Source organism: Martes martes (genome assembly GCF_963455335.1).
Source record: "Martes martes genome assembly, chromosome: 7".
Taxonomy (NCBI): domain Eukaryota; kingdom Metazoa; phylum Chordata; class Mammalia; order Carnivora; family Mustelidae; genus Martes; species Martes martes.
The window spans coordinates 29,210,003-29,234,250 of NC_137894.1; the positions used below are offsets into that span (position 1 = coordinate 29,210,003).

At 43.6% G+C, this 24,248-nt stretch overlaps 1 protein-coding gene across 1 annotated transcript in view; it reads right to left on the reverse strand.

Annotated features, from left to right (window-relative positions):
- Nucleotides 1–935: 935 nt before the first annotated feature.
- Nucleotides 936–24,248, reverse strand: part of PEAK1 (pseudopodium enriched atypical kinase 1) — a 294,195-nt gene continuing 270,882 nt past the window's right edge. Inside the window, exon 9 of the mRNA XM_080808166.1 lies at nt 936–2,219. Within this exon, the coding sequence (XP_080664292.1) occupies nt 1,056–2,219 (1,164 nt within the window). The 3' untranslated portion in view covers nt 936–1,055. The remainder of the gene's footprint in view (nt 2,220–24,248) is intronic.

Sequence of the window (24,248 nt, forward strand, 5' to 3'; positions counted from 1 at the left end):
TCAGAGCTCAGCTGACAGCCATTTCCCTCATAGCTGATGTCTACAGCATTTGGGAGACTAGTTAACACTGGCTACTGAGAGGAGGAAGCTGGCCAATTACCGCTCAGGGGAACATGGGGATCTGGGCTCCACCAGCCATGGCTGTCCACACTGCCAGCTCTGACAGTAATCAAAGTTAGCACAACGACCCCTGGGGGGGCCCCCTAGGGAACTGCATGTGTGGAAAATCATCTCCGGGTGTCCTGCCAGCTCTTTATCAGAGCCAAACTGTACGTACCCTGTGGAGGCATTGGTGACACCCCCTTGGGTTGGCTCTGGAAGGGGACACAAGTGGCTGATAAACCCGAACTTCACTGGCAAGTAGGGACAGAGTTCAGGTGAAGGAGAGTCAGGCAGTGGCAGGAGAGGAGAGACTGGCTGGGCTGTCCTCCGTGCGGCTCACCTACTTACCGAGGACAAGGGAAAATGCGTCCATGACCCAAGGGACGAAATCTCTCCTTGTCTTTTGACTATCTGCTGGAACAAAGGATAGAGTCCCCAGGCACAAAACTGGCCTGATGCTAGGGACAGCAGTTCTGCCTGGTAAGAGAGTCAGTGATTGATCCTTTAAAGACAAAAAAAAAGTCTGTTGTGAGAGCTTAGTGGATGATGGTAAGGACCAGTCAAATTTGTCTATTGCTAGTGAGAATAAATACTTGGTGTTAAAAAGATAGGTGATACTCAGAATCATGGAGGAGTTGGACACAGATCACTGAGTTCATACCAAAAGAGCTGTCCCTTCTGGGATGGATATGTTCATTTTCTTCCTGCATTTGGGGACAATTAGGGTGAAAGGTGTTCCGATGGAAGGGAACTGCACAACCGTACAGTGCAGACCGAGTTTTGCACTCGGTGTGGAGCCATGAATGAGCCTTTGGAGGGCACTCGTTTTTTTTCTGGACAGGGATGGAAGGTTGGTCTCTCTTCTTTCTTTGAATTCCATGGGAGCACTGGGAATGGGGAGCACACAGGTGACTGGAAGATGGGAATGAAAGAAAAGTAGCAACCAGGACAGACTAGCGGTGTTGCAGGGTCTTCACAATACAGCCGAGGGAATCTGGAGTGGCAAAAGCCAGATACTGAGCACAGAGCCAGTCCTCCAGGCTGACCCCACCCTCCCTGTCCAGGGACTTCTCAGCAAACTTGATCATGAGCAGTGTTCGCTTGATGTCTAGCCAGTTCTGGAGCAGGGCGCTCCTCTGCGCTGGGCTGGGAGAGACGGTGAGAGTCTGGAAGAGATCTTCCCGGGGGCCCCACAGCAGACACTGGAGGATGCCTTTGGCGTCTGAAATGAGGATCCGCTCAGAAGGGTTGGGGTTGAGAAGGCAGCTAGCCAGCTGCTGCAGGCCCCGGGAATAGGGGGAGCGGAGAGGGATGCGAGGCAGGTCTGCCCGAGTGTATTCTTTCTCCTTTAGCTCTGGGTTTTCATCGAACGGGTTGGGCAGGTGCAGCATCTCATAGATGAGGATGCCCGTCTGGAACTCATCGCACTTTTTATACTGGGTGGCTGTTATGATCTCCGGAGCGAGGCGGGACTGGTCGCGGAGGATCTCGGGGTCCACCAGATGGCTCTTCTGCTTGGCTTGAGAGAAGTTGCTAACTATGAGCCTGGTGGAACAAGACGAGGTGGGGCTGGCCTCTGCGGGCCCCAGGCCCTGGCTGGTCCCTCCTGGCTGGTAGTGGACGAGCAGCAGGTTCTCCAGACGAAGATCGCAGTGAGTGACGTGGTAGGGCTTGAGGTGCTCCAGGCCAGAGCACAGCTGTAAGAGCAGCAGACACACTTGCCTCTCATACAGGTCCGGGCTCTTCCCGTGCTGGCCCAGAGAGTCCCGCACAAAATCAGCCACTGTGAGATAGGGAACCTCTCTGGTGATGACCACCACGTGGCTTCTCTGCTTCCTGCTGATGAGCCCCTGGCTTGCTTTCTGGGATGACTCTGTTTCAGAGCAGGGCTCCGGGCTTTTCCCATCAGTTTCTCCTTTCACCTCTTCTTCAGCTTCTTCCATTTCATCCTCTTCCTCTTCAGGGGCATCGGGATCGTCCCAGGGAAGCAGACGATTAGGGACTTCCGCAAGGAAATGACCACAGTCCTGCTGGATGTTGAAATGGACAGCCAGACTCTGCCGGACAGCCAAGCTGTGATAGTACTGCTGCGACTCCTTCGCTTTGCTCTTACAGATCTGAAAGAAGAACGCAAATGACACAATGTAAAACACACCCTTTCATAACTGGGCTTTGAGGTGTGAAGGAAGAGTAACAGGGAGGTGACTGGTTAGGAACAGGCTGTGTTACGGTGAAGTCTTCAGGAAGGGTCCTGGTAGTCCTGTGCCTAGTAACAGTAATTATGGCAGGAAATATTTCTTACGGCTGTCGACACGCAGAGCACTTCATGTATATTATCTCTAGTCCTTACACTGACCCTTTGAAGTAGGCTGAAGATTTAAGAATTAAAAAAAAAAAAAAGAAAGAAAGAAAGAAAGAAAAAGAAAAAAGCCCAGGGCTACCAGCTTGCAAACCCAAGCCTGTCTAACAGCAAAGCTTGCTTTTTCTACTACACCTTGTATGTCATCTAGAAAACAGAACAACCAAGAATAATTTTTTACCTACTTTCTGTAGAGGCTTACAACCCAGACTTATACAACAGCTCTATAAATTGATCCAGGATACCTTATTTTATCACTGGTCAGGAGGGTAACACAAGGTTGGCCAGGTGAAGTGTGGGTTTTCCTAATTGTAAATGAATGTCATTGTCACAACAGGAATGCATGGTTGACCGGCAAGGCAGAGGTAAAGCTTGGAGAGCATCACTGGTCTGAGCACAATGAACATTTCCATGGCAGGACTCTGACTTTCATGCTTTCTCTTAACAGGTCTCTTTTAAAGGCCAATATTTAGGCATGAAGGCCTTTCCAAAAGAATTTTATTAAGTGGTTATGGATCATGCAAGATTTTTTTGATCACAAACATTAGCCAAGAGTTCAATATACTGAAACAACTACTATTATTTCTAGTCGTCCAGGGCTAGACAAGCAAAAAGTAAATCAAATCACCCCTAAATGGATTACAATGACAGGATGCGGAGAAGCGGCCAGTGGAAGACTCAGTGTCTAACACTCATTCACAGACCAGAACAGCCCAGTCAGGACAGCTGCTCCACGGGCCGGGACCTGAGGAGCCCGTTTCCTATCCTCAGCGGGGAGATGCTGCTGGATTTTACAGGGATCCAAGCCTCCTGGCAACACGCCGCTGGAAGTGTTCATGTTGCCTATTTGCTGCAGTTATACAGAAAAGAAACATATTTTATTTTATTTTTTTTTTTTATTTATTTATTTGACAGAGAGACAGATCACAAGTAGGCAGAGAGGCAGGCAGAGAGAGGAGGGGGAAGCAGGCTCCCTGCCGAGCAGAGAGCCCGATGCGGGACTCGATCCCAGGACCCTGGGATCATGACCTGAGCCGAAGGCAGAGGCTTTAACCCACTGAGCCACCCAGGCGCCCCAAAGAAACATATTTTAAAAAGGATTTTCTAGCTTTTATTTTAAAAACATTTTCTTGGGAGGGTGCTGATGAGTCTCCAGGTCTGAAAAAGAGCATGCTCTGATTTCCATTCAAAGAGATACTAAGAAAAATATGAACTAGATGATGGGGACTCAAGAGTACACTTCTTATAACAGGAAAAAGAAAAAAAAAAAAAGAAAGAAAAAACCAAAAAGAACCCCCCCCCCAAACCAGACCAAAGGTAAAGGCATATCTGGGGGAAAGGAACATCTTCTCTCATTTACTGTATTTATATGTATTTATTACACTTAGAGTCTTGACACCAGTGATCAACACCACAGAAATCTCTCTCTCTTCAAATCTTATACCGCCTACTTCATCAATTTGAGGACACATTAAGCATTTTTTCTTTAACTAAACTTCTGGTCTTGAAAGAGAGATAACCCCAGGCTGAGTTCAAGTTCAAACATATATCTTTCAGAAAATATTATCTTTGGAAAGCTCTCCAAGTCTCTGTACATGCAGAATAATATACACTCCTATATGCTCATCAATCACATCATGAATTCTTTCTATACTGTACTGTTGGCAATATTTCATATTTATGTGTTAGCAGGTATTTAAAAAATCCTATACCAGTCATCTTTTAGTTGTATAGGAGTTGGATCTAGGACACGGCACCATTAAACCCATTCTCAATTTTAATAATTTGCTCCATATCACATCGCTGGCTGGAATGAAAGTTCAAAGGTCCCAACTCCTCCATCTTTGAAAAGTCAATCAAATACCACCGAGTTGAGTTGAATGAGACTGTAGTTAAACTCTAGCAATCACTTTCCAGAAAGGACCCTCACCCAGGACTTGGCAGGTTTGGGATTTAGTCCTGACACGAACTGTGTAAACTTGGGCATCTCAGCCAATTTCTCTGGGGCTCAGTCTCCCTAAAAAGGGAGACAATATACAAAAAATTCTGAAACCTACTACCTCATAGGGCACTTGTGAGGATTAAATGAGATCAACTCTGTAGAGTCGACCTATAAATCTCAAAGCTACACAAACGTAACACTGCATATGACTAAGACTATAACCTGTAAACATTAAACATGATGTCACACTATAGATCTTCATGTTTTTTCAAACAGAGAAAAGCAAAACAGAAAAATGCTTCTTTCTTTGAGTTTGAGAGCCACCTGCCCCAGCAACGAGGCTCTCTGACCATGGGTTGGGTGGAGGCAGCTAGAGAGGAAGAGGTAAAGCCCAACCCCGCCCACCTCCCTCTCCCCGCTCAGGCAACAAGTCAGACTGGCAGTAAGTTCTGTCTTCAGACTGGCAGTAAGTTCTGGTCTAAGACAGACTGAGTCCAAGGCTGAGAGAGAGAGAGGGAGAAGTGTCTGACCACTCTGTAGTTTCTACTATGCTAAGCTGCACTGAAAAAAAACTTGCCACTCTGTGGTTTGGCACTGGAAGCAGAGAGGGTATTCTAATTGTGACTGGTCCTTACATCATGTTATTCGGGTGGTATCTGCCTGCACACAGAGACACACAAGGTTTTGTAAGACTCCTCAGAGCTGGGTGAGCAGACAAGAACATGGACACTACAACAAGAATTTATGTTTAGTTTCACAGATCAACTTGAGATAAAGGATCAAAGTGATTTACAAAGGAGAAATGATAAATTGTTCAACCATTCTGGATGCTCTGAAGGAAAATGGCCTGCCTGGATAGCTGGCCTGAGGTGGCACTCCCTTATCTCTCCATCTTACAATATAGAGACAGGCTGAAGAATAATGGGTCACTTTAGTTTAAAAGGTAAAGGGAAATGGGAAAAGTCTGAAAAGAGGGAAACACGCATACCAGGGTTTCTAATTGGTTCACAACCATGAAAATAGTTATAATCAAAATACAGACCTATGGAGATTTCCAAGATAGGATTTCTTTTATGATGACTATCTCATAACTCTTTATTATGAGCTTCTGATGATGTTAGTTTAGGTAGGAATATTATAGGGTTCTATGTACCACACAGTAGCAATTTTTCAAATATTAGTAACTTGACTCCTTTAGTTTAAAAAAGGAAACTCGAAATGACCTGACTTCAGATGATAAATTTCTAGTCCAAAAGTTATTTCAGAAAACAAGCCGCTCTTTCCAGAACAAATGGACAGGGTTTCTCCTGCCAGTTGTTGTTTTGACCTCCTTCCCTTACGCGGTATTTTCTCTACCAGGGAGCAAAGTGATTTCTTCTGGGCCTCCCTTTTTCATTTATCTTTCTTGAAAGGAATTTACATTCCTTCCCTAAAAGGGTAGCAGGCTTGAACTGCAGGAATTTCCAAAGAGATTCCACTCCCTAAGAAGAATGATTTCCACAGGACTTCTAAGATTCCCCAAATTTTGAAACAGGAACAAAAGAGGAGCTAGAATGGTTCCATATCTTCATGTAAGATTCTCCTTTTTAATAGGAAAAAAATCATCTAAGAGTTGTTTTGACTACGTATGGAAAAACCTATTTAACCTGCCGCCAATTTTGACAGATCTGTCCTGTCTGCACTTTCTGGGAGGGAAGAAAAGCTCCGCGAGAGCCTGAGCCACAGCGACACTAGAGGGAGCTGTGGTATCACCATCCGGGAGTCATGTCCTCAGAAGCTGCAGCAAGAGAACAAAACCAGGCTGGGGAGGGTTGACTCTCCTACAATATGCCACAGGCTGTCTTTGTGGACCAGTTACTGGTTCTGTGAGGGTGACAATGCCAAATTCAGGCAACAGGAGAGCTTTCTGCAAACAGGAAGAGATGCACGTGCTGGGCACAGTGACCCTGGCCTGCCTGCCCTCCCAGACAGCACCGCTTCCCGAGCTACTTCTCCAGAGGAAGCCGGAAGCCCAGCACAAGGGACAGCCAGCCAGGGGTAGTTACACATCCACCACCACGGATAAAACATGGCCACAAACATTGTGGGGAAACGGAGTCGTCTGAGTTAATGAGGGTGAGGGAGGAGAGAGAAGGAAAAGGAAAACTATTCATTCACAGCAACTGAGCATTCAAACTAGTACCTGATGGCACCTTAGCACTTTCCATCTGTTAAAAATCCTGAAGTGATCTAGCCAGAGCCCCAAATATAGTGGGTTGGAGAGCCCTTTAGCCACCGATGCAAAAAAATGCGGAAAAAAAAAAAGTGCTTCCAGAGCCAGAGCCCTGTCCTGAGGCCTTCTCAGACCCAGGTCAAAGCACACAAAGCTTACAGGACCTGATCTTCATGGGGGAAACAGCCTGATAATTGTTCCTCACACACAAACTGAAAAGTTTAATTCCAAACATTCCCTTCAATACAGGGCTCATTTTCTGTGTTGCTCATGGCAACTGCTCTGCGTACCTTTGAGTCAAATCTGCCATTATAAAGCATTTATGTTTGTAATAATAACCATCTCAACCTAGACAGCGAACTTTTAAAAAGCAGAGTGTGGGGAGCTTTGACTGTAAATCCCCACTGAAAGCAGCTGGGAAGAAGACCAAGTCTATGTGCCCGATACTTGTTGACCCTCTCAGAATGCCCACAACGCCTGGAACCGGTAAAGAGAACATCCATACATCTTGCCGTCCTTTCAGCATTGGGGAGCGGAACAGATATTCAGTTTAAGGCCACACAGTGGGGAGGTAGGGGGAGAAGGTGGACATCTGGCACCACAGTAGGGAAGTGGCTGTGGAATAAATCAGTTGTCGAATGGAGTGGTATTATCCTTTCTCCTTTATTTGACTCTTTCTCCCAAAGGCTCCTTGACACGCTAGTTTGTTGGCAGAGGGGGTGGGGGGGGTCTGCCCTCTGTCCTCTTTACTCATGGACACACTCTCTTCAGCAAGCTCATGGCTTTGATCATCTTGATATATTATTGACTCCCACCTTGGTAACCCAGACTCGCCTCAGAGCTTTACACTCATCTCTACAATGGCCTACTTGACCCTCCCCCCTACCCCATATGTCCATCCCATAGACCCTTAAACTCAACATAACCAAACCCAAACTCTTCTTCCCACCAAAACCCCTGTTCTTCAGTACTCCCTCTTCTTGGTGAATGGCGCCATTATCTGTCCCAAAAGCTGGCTAAGAAATCAAATTCACTCTGGATTTCTCCTCTATCTTCACTCCCCACATTAATCAATCACCAATTTTAATCGATTCTGTTCCCAAATAACTTTCAAATTATCCTCTCGTCTCCATCCTCTATTGCTATCTTTATCACTGGCATGGAGTACTACAGAAGATGTCCAACTGGTCTCCCTGCCTCTCATGTGACTCCCCTCAAACACCAGATCCATCTTTCAAAAAAATTGGATCCCACTTGCCTAATATTTAAACTTTCCAGTGGCTCCCACTACCTTCACAGGAGAAAGGCCTGGCCTGGCCTCCCTTTCCAGTCTTAATTTCTCACGTCTCTTTCACTTTTGCCATCTTGAACTACCAGCAGCCAACTCCTGCCTCCAGCTTCCACCCGCCAGGTGTTCTCTCTTCACCCTCATCTGCCTGAGGGATTCCTACCTACTCTTTCAAAGCCATTATCACGTGTCAGTTCTGTCAAAGAGAGAAAGCACTGAACACCCTAAACCTCCCTTCTGTGTTTCTCGCATACGTCTCTATTATTACAGACAGCATACTTGCCGGGTCTGTCTTAAGAGCAGATATTTGTATCGGTAGGACCTACCACGGGGCAAGGCACGTTGTGCGTGCTCTCAATATGTGTGTACAAAATACTGAGGGAGGCTACATCTGATCTGGGGTAGCCACAGGGTTATTCACTCAGAGCAGCTAGAACATATGAACGGCTTTTACGAAACAGATGGAAGTTGGCAAGGTGATGGGGAGGGGACAACGGCAGACTAGTCTGAGTAATGAATGCTCATGACCTGACGACACAAATGAGTAAAACCTGAACAACGAGGGCTGTCCACTGAGTCCGGGCTGCCCTAAAGGCTTGGGGGGTTTGCACTGCACAAACCTACATAAAATGACAGTGTTCCGCAACATTCCATTCAATTTCCTCTCCTTTCCCCCAAAGAAAACAATAATTACAAAACACAGAACTCTTCAAAAATATTCCACATTTGCTCTTAATTTTCCACTGACGGGCCCAGTCAACCTAGTACGCCTTCAGCCTACTTCCACTTTATCAGCAGGAAATCTCATTTTCACCTTACACTACACATTTTACAGTGCCGCAGTGAGCCTTAAGTGAGATGGATATTGTAGGGAATGAATTGTAGAGGGGCAAAAATGAGAAACACTGAAGATCACACACACTGTACCATCTGCACCATTTTGTCACATTACACAAAGCTATCTGCAAACAGGAGGGCGCACAGAATGAAAACCTGCAAATGTGAAACAGATAGCCAGTGTTTGGTACAGCCTCGCTCTGGCAACACAGGCTGATCACTTCTGACCTCAATTCCTTGATCAACCTAGGAGTATTGCTTTGCTTGCTGCTACAGAGCCAAGACGCACACACATTCAATGCTATTACCAATATATTAAAAATGGATTAAGTATTTAATACATAAATGCCATCTGGGCCCCAGGTACTCAGAACTCCATGCTCTAGGAATTGGCCATGAGCTCTGTCAGGTAGGCCAGGTAATTTATAGCTTGAACTGCTGCAAAAATGTTCATATGCCCAAGAAACCCATTTTGGAGTCTAGAGAGAAATTAAAAAAGGCAACTGTAGGTAGGAGGAGTCAAGATGGCGGAGAAGTAGCAGGCTGAGACGACATCAGGTAGCAGGAGATCAGCTAGATAGCTTATCTAACCATTGTGAACACCTATAAATCCAACGGGAAATCGAAGAGAAGAAGAGCAACAATCCCAGAAACAGAAAATCGATCACTTTCTGAAAGGTAGGACCTGCGGAGAAGTGAATCCAAAGCGACGGGAAGATAGACCCCGGGGGGAGGGGCCGGCACCAGGCAAGCGGCGGAGCGACGGAGCAAAAAACCGGGACTTTTAAAAGTCGGCTCCACTGGGAGACATCGCTCCAGAGGCTAAACTGGGGGGAAACCCAGGCGGGGTCAGCATAACCCCAGGACCCGCGGGGTCACAGAAGGACTGGGGGTGTCTGAGTGCCGCAGAGCTCGCAGGTATTAGAGCGGGGAAGCCGGCTATAGCGACAAAGCCGAGGAGTGAGCTCTAAGCCCGGGGTTACCTTGTGCCGGTCGCAGGCTGGGTGGGCTCGGAGCGCGGCCGCAGGCCGCGGAGACAAAAGCGACCCAGCGCTTTTCTCCAGCTCCAACAATTGACTGCTTTCCTCGAGGCGCGACCGCAAGCCAGGGAGGCGGGGCTATTGGGCGCTTTGCTCTGAGAGCGCACTGAGGAGCGGAACCCCAAGCTCTCGGCTCCTCCGGGCCGAGAGATTGGGAGGCCGCCATCTTCATTCCCGTCCTCCGGAACTCTACGGAAAGCGCTCAGGGAACAAAAGCTCCCGAAAGCGAACCCGAGCGGATTACTTAGCCCGGCCCCTGGCAAGGGCGGTGCAATTCCGCCTGCGGCAAAGACACTTGAGAATCACTACAACAGGCCCCTCCCCCAGAAGATCAACAAGAAACCATCCAAAACCAACTTCAGTCACCAAGAACAGCGGAATTCCACAGCAGGAGAAAGCAAATCCTACCTGGACAAAATGACAAGGCGGAAAAACTCACCTCAAAAAAAAGAACAAGAGGCCGTACCGAAGGCTGGAGACCTAATCAATACAGACATAGGTAGCATGACAGATCTAGAGTTCAGAATGACAATTCTCAAGGTTCTAGCCGGGCTCGAAAAAGGCATAGAAGATATTAGAGAAACCCTCTCCGGAGAGATAAAAGTCCTTTCTGGAGAAATAAAAGAACTAAAATCTAACCAAGTTGAAATCAAAAAAGCTATTCATGAGGTGCAATCAAAAATGGAAGCTCTCACTGCCAGGATAAATGAGGCAGAAGAAAGAATTAGTGACATAGAAGACCAAATGACAGAGAATAAAGAAGCTGAGCAAAAGAGAGACAAACAACTACTGGAACACGAGGAGAGGATTCGAGAGATAAGTGACACCATAAGACGACACAACATTAGAATAATTGGGATTCCAGAAGAAGAAGAAAGAGAGAGGGGAGCAGAAGGTATATTGGAGACAATTATTGGAGAGAATTTCCCTAATATGGCAAAGGGAACAAACATCAAAATCCAGGAGATGCTAAGAACGCCCCTCAAAATCAATAAAAATAGGTCCACACCTCGTCACCTGATAGTAAAATTTACAAGTCTTAGCGACAAAGAGAAAATCCTGAAAGCAGCCCGGGAAAAGAAGTCTGTAACATACAAGGGTAAAAACATTAGATTGGCAGCGGACCTATCCACAGAGACCTGGCAGGCCAGAAAGAACTGGCATGATATATTCAGAGCACTAAACGAGAAAAACATGCAGCCAAGAATACTATATCCGGCTAGGCTATCATTGAAAATAGAAGGAGAGATAAAGAGCTTCCAGGACAAACAAAAGCTGAAAGAATTTGCAAACACCAAACCAGCTCTACAGGAAATATTGAAAGGGGTCCTCTAAGCAAAGAGAGACCCTAAAAGTAGTAGATCAGAAAGAAACAGAAACAATATACAGTAACAATCATCTTACAGGCAATACAATGGCACTCAATTCATATCTCTCAATAGTTACCCTGAATGTTAATGGGCTAAATGCCCCAATCAAAAGACACAGGGTATCAGAATGGATAAAAAAACAAAACCCATCCATATGCTGCCTACAAGAAACTCATTTTAGACCCGAAGACACCTCCAGATTTAAAGTGAGGGGGTGGAAAACAATGTACCATGCTAATGGACATCAGAAGAAAGCTGGGGTGGCAATCCTTATATCAGATCAATTAGATTTTAAGCCAAAGACTATAATAAGAGATGAGGAAGGACACTATATCATACTCAAAGGGTCTGTCCAACAAGAAGATCTAACAATCTTAAATATCTATGCCCCTAACATGGGAGCAGCCAACTATATAAACCAATTAATAACAAAATCAAAGAAATACATCGACAGTAATACAATAATAGCAGGGGACTTTAACACTCCCCTCACTGAAATGGACAGATCATCTAAGCAAAAGATCAACAAGGAAATAAAGGCCTTAAATGACACACTGGACCAAATGGACATCACAGATATATTCAGAACATTCCATCCCAAAGCAACAGAATATACATTCTTCTCTAGTGCACATGGAACATTCTCCAGAATAGACCACATCCTGGGTCATAAATCAGGTCTCAATCAGTACCAAAAGATCGAGATCATTCCCTGCATATTTTCAGACCACAATGCTCTGAAGCTCGAACTCAATCACAAGAGGAAATTTGGAAAGAACGCAAATACATGGAGACTAAACAGCATCCTTCTAAAAAATGAATGGGTCAACCAGGAAATTAAAGAAGAATTGAAAAAATTCATGGAAACAAATGATAATGAAAACACAACAGTTCAAAATCTGTGGGACACAACAAAGGCAGTCCTGAGAGGAAAATATATAGCAGTGCAAGCCTTTCTCAAGAAACAAGAAAGGTCTCAAATACACAACCTAACCCTACACCTAAAGGAGCTGGAGAGAGAACAACAAAGAAAGCCCAAACCCAGCAGGAGAAGAGAAATCATAAAGATCAGAGCAGAAATCAATGAAATAGAAACTAAAAAAACAATAGAACAAATCAACAAAACTAGGAGCTGGTTCTTTGAAAGAATTAATAAGATTGATAAGCCCCTGGCCAGACTTATCAAAAAGAAAAGAGAAAGGACGCAAATAAATAAAATCATGAATGAAAGAGGAGAGATCACAACCAACACCAAAGAAAAAAAGGCAACTGTATAAGATTTTACTATCTTATTTGTAGCTTGTACCCATTAAATCTTTTCATGCTCCCACTCAGCATGTGGACCAAAAGAAAATCACTTGTGTTTGTGAGCTAGTAATTTGGGCAGACAGAATGATGCCCAGAATGTTCACCTTAGAGAAACTGAGGTACAGCGGAGTTCAATAACCATCTCAAGCACAGATTAGGAGTTCAATTAACTTGAATCCTAATATATAACTCCCAACGATGTTTTCTCAACTTGTTTGTGAAATCCATGGCTTCCTTTTCCCACTAGACTATTCATTTTGATTCCAGATTTATGTGAGTACCCAAACCCCTTCCCTCCTAAACCAATTCCCAGTTGACACTCTTAGGAACTTCTGTCTGCACTCAGCCCTGAAATGAAGTGGACACTGACCTACGATGGCTACGAGTATGTACAGCTGGCTGCACACCCATGGCTTTCTGGGAAGTTCCAATATTGGAACATATTTGTACTGAATTATGAAAGTGGAAGTGGTTTCCCCTCTATAGTTTTTTCCTTATTACTAAGCCAGTAATTAATTGCCTGTGTCGATAGTCTGAACTAGTTATAAACTCTTACCAATCAGTTATTCCTGTCAATGCGTTTTCATTTAGTGTCTTGCTTTCTCAGCATCCACCCAAATGAGATAAACAAAGACTCAGGTCAATTGCAATAAAAGATGGCGGTGTCCACAGTTCACCTCTACTCACTACAAGCTTTGAACAATATTCTTGACATAGGTGGAAGAAAGGAAACAGCCCACTATTGTACCAGGGAAGTGCACATCTTCTCCAAGCTCTTTGAGCTCTTTCCTTAAGAACAAAGACCTGCACTCCTTCAAAACAAGAAGATAAATACTACCCCAAATTTGGGACTCTTGGACGAATAAGGCAGAAATTAATACTTTTTGCTTGTGTGAGATTTTTATCATCTTCCCCACCGTAATTTCATCCAAATTTCTTCTGTGGTCTCACATAGCAGCATTTATTACAAAATTATCCCATAAAAGCAGTGATAAAGAATGTCCCATTGAGACTGAGTCATAACTTTACCAACTGGCCACTATGCTTGTAGGCAAACATTGTCACTTGTCCATTCGGGGACAACACTGAGGTGCGGCAGGGCTGTCCACTGCTCGGGTATGAGATAATAGGACAGGTTCCACGCAGGAGGTAAGAGGCAGCCTGCCATGAAGTAGGTGACCCTTTGCAAAACTAATTATTCCTCTCTGGCCTCAGTTTCCTCCTGTATATGATGATGAATGATGAATGCTGCTCTTCTAAAGTCGTTTTGAGTCTACTTTGTAGAGTCTACTCTACATGTTTGGTCAGTGGCTACCCAGATTCTTGAAAGGAGGCAAAAGCAAGGTAGACTTTATTCAGAACAGGGAAGTTTCAAGTTCATGCTTAAATTTGTGGTAAGTTTTATTTAGAGAGCAGGGTAGTTAAGGGCTGGAGGCCAGCCAAAACGCAGCCCAGAGAGACAGGTCTGATCTGCTGGGTGGTGGCTCCCCAAGTGACGAGGGGATAAAAGGAGGAATGAATGAGACAGAAACAGAAGTTGAAGGTTAAATATTGTCTGGGCATCAATTTGGCCTTTCCTTCACCAAAACTCAAAAGTAGGCTGTACTCACCACATCCACAGCCTCCCTGTTCCATACACTCTCTAACTGGCTGCATCTGGTGTCTGCTCCCACTGTTACCAAGACTACATTTTCTTGAGGTTTACTAGAGACTGAACTCCTGCCTTCTCCTTATTCTGCTCGAACTTTCTGCAATCCTGCACTCTCTGATCTGTGGGTCCTTGCCTCTGTCCCAGCTTTGGGTCACTTAGATGAGTAGGCCTCTCCTGATTTTGTAGACTCTCCTCCTGGGGTGGCCTCTCATCCTAAATCCAGCCTCTCACCAGACTCGGTCTACCACTTGTTTCAGCTCTTTGACCACCTGCCCCTTCTTTCCCACTGCTCGGGTATTTACCTGGATTACTGGAGTAGCATCATGACTGGTTTCTCTTCTGGACCTTTCCATCATAGTTTTCTTCTAAAATCATTTCATCAGTTTTCTTCCAAATTAATTGATCTTGTGTTATCTCTCTCTTTAAAAATCCTAAGTAGTTTCCCATAAAACACAAACTAAAGTTTAACTTTTTGAACTTATCATTCAAAGCTCTAAATGTGGTCCCAGATCTTTCCATAGCCACATTTTTCAATATTCTCTCCAGGCACTGCATTCATTACAAACAGTGTGAAGTGTTTGGCCCTGAGATAGTGTTAACAATTATTTCTTTCATTCATTAGTTGTCATTCACCTTTACATTTCCACATACCACTCTGAACCTTCATTATACTGTCTTGTTTAAGAGTAATTTATGCCTTTGTTCCACCCACCATTGGAATATAAGTTTCTTGAGGGTGAGGTTTTGTTTTATTCACATGTATTCCTGTAAATCCACACAGATATCATAATTTTTTCAATAGTAAATGTTTTCTGAAAGGTCAAGAAATACTTACTGAATGCCCATTATGTACATGGTACTATTTTGGATAGTATACATTGCTATCTGATGCTAAATATATTAGATCAACAGGGTAACAAGGATACAAGCATTAATAAACTATGGTCCCTGCCATGGGGAAGCTCAGGTGTAACAGCAGGGAGGGGAGGCATGTGACTTTAATTGTATAATAGTACTGTTGTAGAATCATAAAACTGTAGCATGATAGCGCAATGATAGAGAAATCCACTAAGCATAGAGTGGGTACACAGAGAGAAGCTGTCAACATGTTCTCAGAACATCACAGAAGAAAATTCACAGAGCTGGGTTCTTTAAGAAAACAGGAGCTTTCTAGGTACAGGAGAAGAGAGTGGAGGAATAAATAGGTACCATTTACTGAATGCTTTCTTTGTGCCAAAGGATGCTAAGAGCACTATATACATCAATCACTATGTACATACGGACTCCTGTGATTTTTCACAATGGCTTTAAGAATGATGTATTTTCTCCATTTTACAGATAAAGATACTGGGTTTAGAAAAGGCATGTAACTGGACCAAATTATCATAGCTACTAAATCGCTAAAGTACAAATTTAAACCCAGGTCTGTCTGACTTAAAAGCCCAAATCCTTAACCACTATGTCGACAGTCCTCAAATTCTGTGCAGGAACCACCCAGAGTATTTGCTAACAATGCAGTTTCCCAGGCCTCACTGCCAGAGGCTGATTTTGTAGGTATGGGATGTGGCAGAGGAAAGTATGTTTCCAATGAGGACCCTCAGGCAGTACTGAAATAGGTCACCTGGATGTGACCGTACTCTTCCCAGAAGCGCAGTCCAGAGAGAGGAACCAGTGTGTGCAAGGCTGCATAGCATGAAATAGGAGTATTTATAATTCGTGCTGGAGGATGAAATTACCGGGATCAATAACTAAGGATACCTGCCTTCAAGGAGCTCAGTGTCAAATGATCTAAAATGTCCAAGTCATTGTTTTTTTTAAAATTAAAAAAACATTATGACTATATTTAAAAAAACAAAATTAAAATCACCTATAATTATCACTACTCTAACATAGCCATTAATTGCATATTACCATTTTGTAGGTGAATTTTTAAAAAGTTATGATCATACTATTTGGTATTCTGCTACTTTCATGTGATTTTTTACCAAAAAATGTTTTCCACGATTTTATAGGGTCTTCACAATTACTATTTAATGGCCACAGACATTCCACGGGACATTACTATAATTTATTAAATTTTTCCTTAATATCAGACTCTCAGTTTGTTACCAATTTGGGGCAGTGCTAATATTCTTGAGGATGCTAGCATTTAGTAGCTTTCTCTCATGATTTTAAGGAGAAATGTTTACATCTTTGAAGTAATGAGAAAGAAAGCATGTAAGTGCAGAACCTATCTAGATACACTCAGACCAGTACCCAATATTAAAGAATAATGAGTGATCTAAAAAAAATGTTGAGCAGTAATTTTCCATTACTGTTAATAAGAATAATGCATAATTTTATGCGTACTTTATAGTTTAGAAAGGAGTTTCACCACATTAACACATGTGCATTATAACAATCTTATTATGAGGTAGGTAGAGCAGTTAGTATCCACTCATACGATAACCAAGAGAGGTGCCCTGACTTACTGATACACAGAGACCGATTCAGAATTTGGACCCGTGTCAGCTTACTCTAAATCAACTCTTCTTTATTATGTGTTGTGATGTCTTTTAGTTTAAGATCAATAGAACTACTAAAGCTGTTGAATGAAAACCAGAATAATGCTATGGACTGAACTGTGTCCTCCCTACATTTGTATGTTAAGCCCTAACCCCTAAATGCACTGTACTCTTTCCTTCACTCTCACCCCCCACATAAGACACAGTGAGAGGGCAGCTGCCTACAAGCCAGGAGGAGAGCCCTCTAGTCTCCAGAACTGGGAGAATGGACATTTCTGCTCTCTAGCCATCCAATCAGTCCACGGTGTTTTTTTTTTTTTTTTTTTTTAAAGATTTTATTTATTTATTTGACAGACAGATCACAAGTAGGCAGAGAGGCAGGCAGAGAGAGAAGGGAGGAAGCAGGCTCCCCGCCGAGCAGAGAGCCCGATGCGGGGCTCGATCCCAGGACGCTGGGATCATGACCTGAGCCGAAGGCAGCGGCTTTAACCACTGAGCCACCCAGGCGCCCCAGTCCACGGTGTTTTGTTACGGCAGCTTGAGCAGACTAAGATTTGGGTCCTGAGAAGTGGAGTACTACTGTGACAAATACCCACAAATGTAGAAGCAGCTTCAGAATTGGATAGAAGCTGGAAGAGTTTTAAGATCCATGACAGAAAAAGCTTAGATAATCATGAATAGACTATTGTAAAATATGAACATTAAGGGTGATTCTGGTGATGAATCAGACAGAAATGAGGAACATGTTATTAGAAAATAAGAGAAGTGATAAAAAACAAATGACAAAGAACTTGGCTAAGCTGTTCTAGTATTTTATGGAAGGCAGAACTTGTGAGTAATGTAATTGGCAGAGAGATTTCTAAGCAGAGTGGTGAAGGAGCAGCTTGTTTCCTCCTAACTGCTTAGAGTATACATGCAAAAGGGGAGACAGAAATTGAAGAAGGAATTGTTAAGCAAAAAGGAACCAAGACTTGAAGATCTGGAAAATTCTAAGCCTATCCATACTGCAACAAACAATAAAGCTAGTTCTAAAAAGAATTCTAAAAGCGGGTTGAATAGCCATTTATCTAAAGAGATCAGGGGTGTGACTCATGGACTTAATCAGTCAACTCAGGAGAAGCCAGAAATAGAAAGAGGATTCTCCCAGCGAAGACACTGCCAGGATGAGCTAAAGGGAAAGAGAAAGCAGGATGGAATGAAGGAAAGCTGTTGGACTTCTTGGATTCTACAGGACTGGTCCACAGAGCTACTACTCAGCTGTGAAAGGGCACTATTCTTTAAGGAAAGGGAAGAATGACCCTGAGGGTGTTTCAGAGTTTGTCAGGGCTTATTACCCCCATCACAAACCTAAGAGATAAGGCTGTTTCCTCCTGGGTTTCAAAGGCTAGGGCTGCCTCTCCAGATTTGGAAAGCCAGGATGACCAGCACCTCAGGGGTAGGCTACCCCAGCAGGGAGCCATGTAGATGGCCCCTCACAGAGGGCAGTGTAGGCAGGGCCCTTACCAAGAGCTGAAGGAGCAGGGTGTTTAGAGCCATGGGAGCGATGCCGCCACCCCAATGGGCCTGGAGGGTAGAGTGCTGAATCAAAGAGGATTATTTGTGAGCCTTCATATCTAATGGAATTTATCTTCCTAGGTTTTGGACTTGCTTGGGATCCATCACCCCTTCCTTCCTTCTGATTTCTCCCTTTCAGAATGGGACTGTTTATCTTATTGCATCGTTGCATTTCTTTAAAAATTGAAATATAATTAACACATGATTCAACAATTCTATGTATTACTCAGCGCTCATCACTACAAGTACACTCTTAATTCCCCTCACCTATTTCACCCAACTCCCCATGAAGCTCCTCTCTGGCAACTACCAGTTCATTCTCCGTATTTAAGAGGATTTTTTTTTTTTGGTCTCTTTTATCATTTGTTCGTTTGTTTTGATTTTAAATTCCACATATAAGTGAAATCATATGATATTTATCTTTCTCTGTCTGACTTATTTCATTTAGCGTTATACCCTCTAGGTCTATCCATATTTTACAAATGTCAAGATCTCATTCTTTTCTAGGCTGAATAATATTCCATTATATTTCATTCGTGTATATATACATCTTCTTTATCCATTCATCTATTGATAGACAACTGGGCTCTTTCCATATCTTGGCTATTGTAAATAATGCTGCAGTAAACACAGGGGTACATAGATCTTTTCAAATTAGTGTTTTCATTTTTTTTTTTTTTTTGGCCACCACTGTATTTTGGAAGCACATAACTTGTCTAGTTTCATAGGGTCATAGCCTAGAGAGGAAATCTGCCTCAGGATGAATCAGACCCCGAGTTACACCCATGCCTGATTTAAGTGATATTTAGATAAGACTTTGGACTGTAGACTTCAGAGTTGATGCTGAAATGATTTAAGACCTTTGGGCCTATTGGGATGAACTGAATATATTTTGCATGTGATAAGAACATGAATTTGGGGGAGAGAGAATGAAAATGAAAGGAGCAGAATGCTACAGACTGAATTTCTGAGTCCTGAAAATTCGTATGTTGAAGTGCTAACCCCTGAGATAGTCTGATTTATAAGACAAGGTCAATATATATATTTCTCCAATATATTTGGTCTTCATTCATGGTTCCTGACTCACAGCAACCCAAACCCTTGGAATTTCATAAGTATTGAGACTGACAAAGGTGTCTCTTGTTATGTTAATAAAGTGATTTTTGGATCCCACTTAGGGATGGGGGCTGGTTGCCAGGGGAACCAACCACGCACAGGATTGAAGCATTGGAATTTGTAGCCCCTTGGGACTTCCAACCTCCTCTGGAAAGGAAGAATGCCTGGAAGTTGAATCAATAGCCAATCGCCAATGATTTAATCAATCACGAAGTCGCCACAAAACCCCCAAAAGGATAGAGTTTGAAGAGCTTCCAATCTGGTGAACACATGGAGATTTGGGGAGTGTGGTGCACATAGAAGTTCTGTACCCTTTCTTCGTAGCTTGTTCTATGCATCTCCTCTATTTGGCTGTTCTTGATTTCTATCCTTTTCTTTCTTTCTTTCTTTTTTTTTTTTTTTTTAAGATTTTATTTACTTGACAGAGATCACAAGGAGGCAGAGAGGCAGGCAGAGGGAGAGGGGGAAAGCAGTCTCCCTGCTGAGCAGAGAGCCAATGCGGGGCTCGATCTCAGGACCCTGAGATCATGATCTGAGGCGAAGGCAGAGGCTTAACCCACTGAGCCACCCAGGGGCCCCGAGTTATATCCTTTTCTAATAAGCTAGTGATCTATTAAGTAAGATGTTTCTCTGTGAGCTGATCTAGCAAATTATTTGAACCCAAGCAGGGGTTTGTGGGACCCTCTGATTTATAGCCCGTTGGTCAGAAGCACAGGCAACAACCTGGGCTTGTGACCAGTATCTGATGTTTGTGGAGGGGGACAGGTAGATTGAACCCTTGACCTGTGAGATATGGTGCCATCTCTAGGTAGATAAATTGAATTGAGTTGAATTGCAGGACACCCTTTTGGTGTCCAAGAATTGCTTGGTGCTGTGTGGGAAGTATGCCCTCCCCACACATTGGAAATTGAGTCCTGGAACATACAATTTAACCCCCAATTGGACCATATCTGGAGATAGGGCCTACAAAGAGGTAATTAAGGTGAAATGGTCATAGAGGAGGAGCCTTGATATGGATTAGTATCCTTATAAGAAGAGACAACAGAGAGCCTCTATCACCCTCTTGGCCATGTTAAAAACACAGGGAGAAGGCAGCCATCTACAATCTAGGAAGAGGGTTCTCACTAGAAATTTTATCAGCCAGAACCTTTATCTTGGACTTTCTAGTCTTCAGAACTGTGACAAAATTAATGTCTATTGTTTAAGCCACCTGGTCTATGGTATTTTGCTAGAGCAGCCTGAGCAAACTAAGACAACACCCAAAGTAACGATCTTAGTACTCAATCACTGCAACAGACTTGGCAATTTAGGGGGCATTATCCTTTGGCTTTCAAATTGCTAAATTCTAGCACTGATTTCCTTCTGCAACATTTTAAAGACCTTTTAGTCTCTTCAAGAGACAATCACACCTGTTAGCCTACTCTATATTCCATTAGTATGGAAAGGGATATTTTAAGAAAACAAACAGTAAAAACTTGTTTGTGTGAGCCAATTCTGTTCCCTTTTGCTTACATCTGCAAAGGTAGGGTTCACAATGTCCTGGTAGCTTATTCCTCTAAGGTTGCACAATCAATTGGGTACTTCTACAAACACCCAGAGGGTCTCCAAATAGACATTTATATTCACCATTTAGTGTAAAACATCCTTTCCCAAACCTGCCAACAACTCCCAGTATATAACCACACGCCACCTGTTCTTTGGAGATTGCTTCTGCATCATTACAAGCAAAGAAATCAATACTAGGCCATTGATTTGGGAAAGAGACAAGATTGCACGGCAATAATACATAAAGTTAGTCAAGCCCTACTTCTCAATTGTTTTGAAAGAACAGATAGTTCAATGCCCCATTCTGAAATAGGTACTCATCCTGCATTGGCGATCTTGTAGCAATAAAGGCCCAAGATAGATGAGGCACCATAACCCCAATTGACTTAACAGCTCTTGAGTGCTACAGAGAATCTCAAAATGCCTTTTTAGACTCAACAGTAATGCATTAACTAGAATCCAGCTCCCCTCTCTGCAGTCTATCCCTCAGTTTAATTTAAAAAGTGTGGGCTGGGGCCTAGGGTCACTCTGCCAGCGCCAACAGACAGTTAAGTGGTATGGGTGCTGTAACTGCAGAGAGCAGCTGAAGGTCTGATCCAAATATGTATTCTGTCATGATAGACAGGTAAGGCTGATTGTTTACCTTATCTATTAATTTACTAAGACACCATCTGGTCTTTCTAAGCCAAATTAACATGTAAAAATCATTTAGATATGTTAATTGGTTTTGAACTAGGAAACAGAATCAATAAAAAGGGACTATGGGAATGAAGAAGAACATTACCTGTTTACCTAGAACTTTGTGTTTTTAAAAACTCACATGCATTAGCTTCCTTGATCTTAACCCCAATCCCACAGATTATCACTGTAAACATCTGAAAGAGGAGGAAATTAAGGCTCTGAAAGTAACCTAGGGAAGACACTATTAGAGAGTGAAAGGAGTGAACACTTACAGGGATTTTTGTCTTCTAAAGATTGATTGATTTATTTGAGAGAGAGATGGAGAGTGAGCACGAGAGAGAGCGAGAGAGCGAGCTCGTACCAGCCGGTGGAGAGGCAGAGGGAGAAAGAGAAGCAGACTCTCCACTGAGCAGGGAGCCAGACGTGGGACCTTGAGATCATGACCTGAGCCAAAGGCAGACACTCCACCGACTGAGCCATCCAGGTGCCCCTTATCAGGGATGTTTTATTCTCTTTTAGCCAAACAGCCCCAAAGATGGGTACCATTATTATCCTCTTTTACAGCTAAGGAAATTGAGACTCAGAGTAGCAATTTGTGACAAAGCTACTAAGTAGCAGAGCCAGGACCTGAACCCAGATCTTTTGGACTTTGAAGTCCATTCTTTATTGGGTTCCAGTTTACGATGGCAAGGTAGGAAGATCCTGAATTCACCTCCTCCCATGGATACACTGAGTCTACAGCCACATATGAACAATTTCCTCAAAAAAATCCAGAGGCTGGCTGAGTGATGACTACACGTGGGTAGACAAGAGGAAAACCACATCGACATGGGTAGGAAAGAACAGGACACAATCTTGCCATAAACTCCACCCCTGGTGCAGCATCCCATAACAGGGAGGGAACTCAAAACCTGGAGCTTCTCCCTGAGGAATGAAGAGTTTAAATCCTATATCAGGTATCCCAACCTTTAAGACATACACTTGAGAGACAAGCCTCCAAAACATCTAACTTTGAAACCCAACAGGGCTTGTGTCCTAAGACCCACAGGACTGTAATGTAGCAGTCTGAGAAACCCCTCTTAAAAAGCCTACCTGCTGGGACTTCCCTACCCAAGAGGCAGTCAATTGTGTCTGGACTTAAAGTGGAGGAGGCTCATCTGCTTATATTAAAGCACCAGTGTGAGGGGCAGACATCTAATATAACACACACATCTAGGAGCCAGCTGGAACGCTTTGTCTTTGTCCCTACAAAGACTAGCAGGTACCGTCTTCATGCTCTCCCTTTGCCAGGCTCCAGGGCACCAGTATTCCATAGAATGGAACTTTTATGGGTGTCTGGTGGCCTGCTTTTTATAGCTGTTGTCTAGCGGATGCTTCTTGACTGCCTGGCTCTGGAGGTCAGGTGAGTTTGTGTTTCTAGTCCCCTGGGATTGTAATGGTAAGTATCACCCAGAAAAAAAGCTTATCCTCCTGTCTGGCACCCTCAATTTTGTGATTACTATCAGGGGACACCCCTAAATCATCTGGTTCTGGCAGCCAGTGAGGCTTATGCTCATTCATCCCACAGAACTGTAACCAATGGAGAAAGAGTTCTTAAAAACCAACAACTCCCAGAGCAAAGCAATAGGTAACAGACCCCGAGAGAGCTTAGCTTTTCTGTGAAGGAGGCCTATTAGCTAAGTAGGGCTTCCAAAAACCTCAGAGAGAAGGTGCTATCTTTCCACTCACCCTCTACCAAGCTCCAGAGTGCCAGGGTCTCCTGGAAGGGAGTTGTATACACATCCAGTGCCCTAGTTTTTGTCTGGTGTCCCAGGTTGTATGGCTGCTGCCCAGAAGATGTTCCTAGATCACCTGGCTTTGGTGGCCAGGAGCCTGCATTCCTGAGTCCCATAGGACTGTGGCAGAGAAACAGTTTCTGGCAGGCTTCTACTCCCAGGGCACTGTACAGAGAGTGGTCTGAGGCACACTTCCTAGTCTTTCCGTGAAGAAGGCCACTTTACTTGTTTTGGAACATTGGCCTGAGGGGAAGACTTCAGGTTTGGCACATATTAAGTGGCCTAGGGAGCTGCTCTGAAGGAACAGAGGTTATGGATACCATCTTGGTGCTTTCTCTCTGCTTTGCTCCAGCTCACCAGTATCACACAAGAGACACTTGTCTAGAGCCCTGATGTCTGTAACTGCTTCCCAGGGGACACCTCCAGATCTGCTTGTGCTTGCAGGCCCACAGGACTGTATATATTTGCATATTTTTAAAAGGGGATGCCTGAGGGTCTGGCTTCTAGTCAGCCTGAATTTAGGTGCTGAGATTCTCCCCTTTGGGACACTGTTAGGTCTTGGCATATTCTCAACTACTGGGAGCTATTAAAAATATAATAGGCTTCTTGAACAGGCACAAATTTGAGAGATGACAAAGAGCTGGGGCAGGGTTGAATGACAAATTTCATCTACATGAGACCACTCCTTTATGGCTGAGAGAGGAGGTTGTATCATCTACTGTATGAAAACAGAGACTCAAGGTAAGTGAAAAAACAGAAGGATATGTATCAAATGAAAGAACAAGATAAAATCCCACAAGGAAAAAGAACCTTAATGAAATGGAGATAAGTAATTTATCTGATAAAGAGTTCAAAGTAATGGTCAGGAAGATCTTTACTAAATTGGGGAGAAAAATGGATGAATACAGAGAGAACTTCAACAAAGAGATGGAAAATATAAGAAAGTACCACACAAAAGCCACAG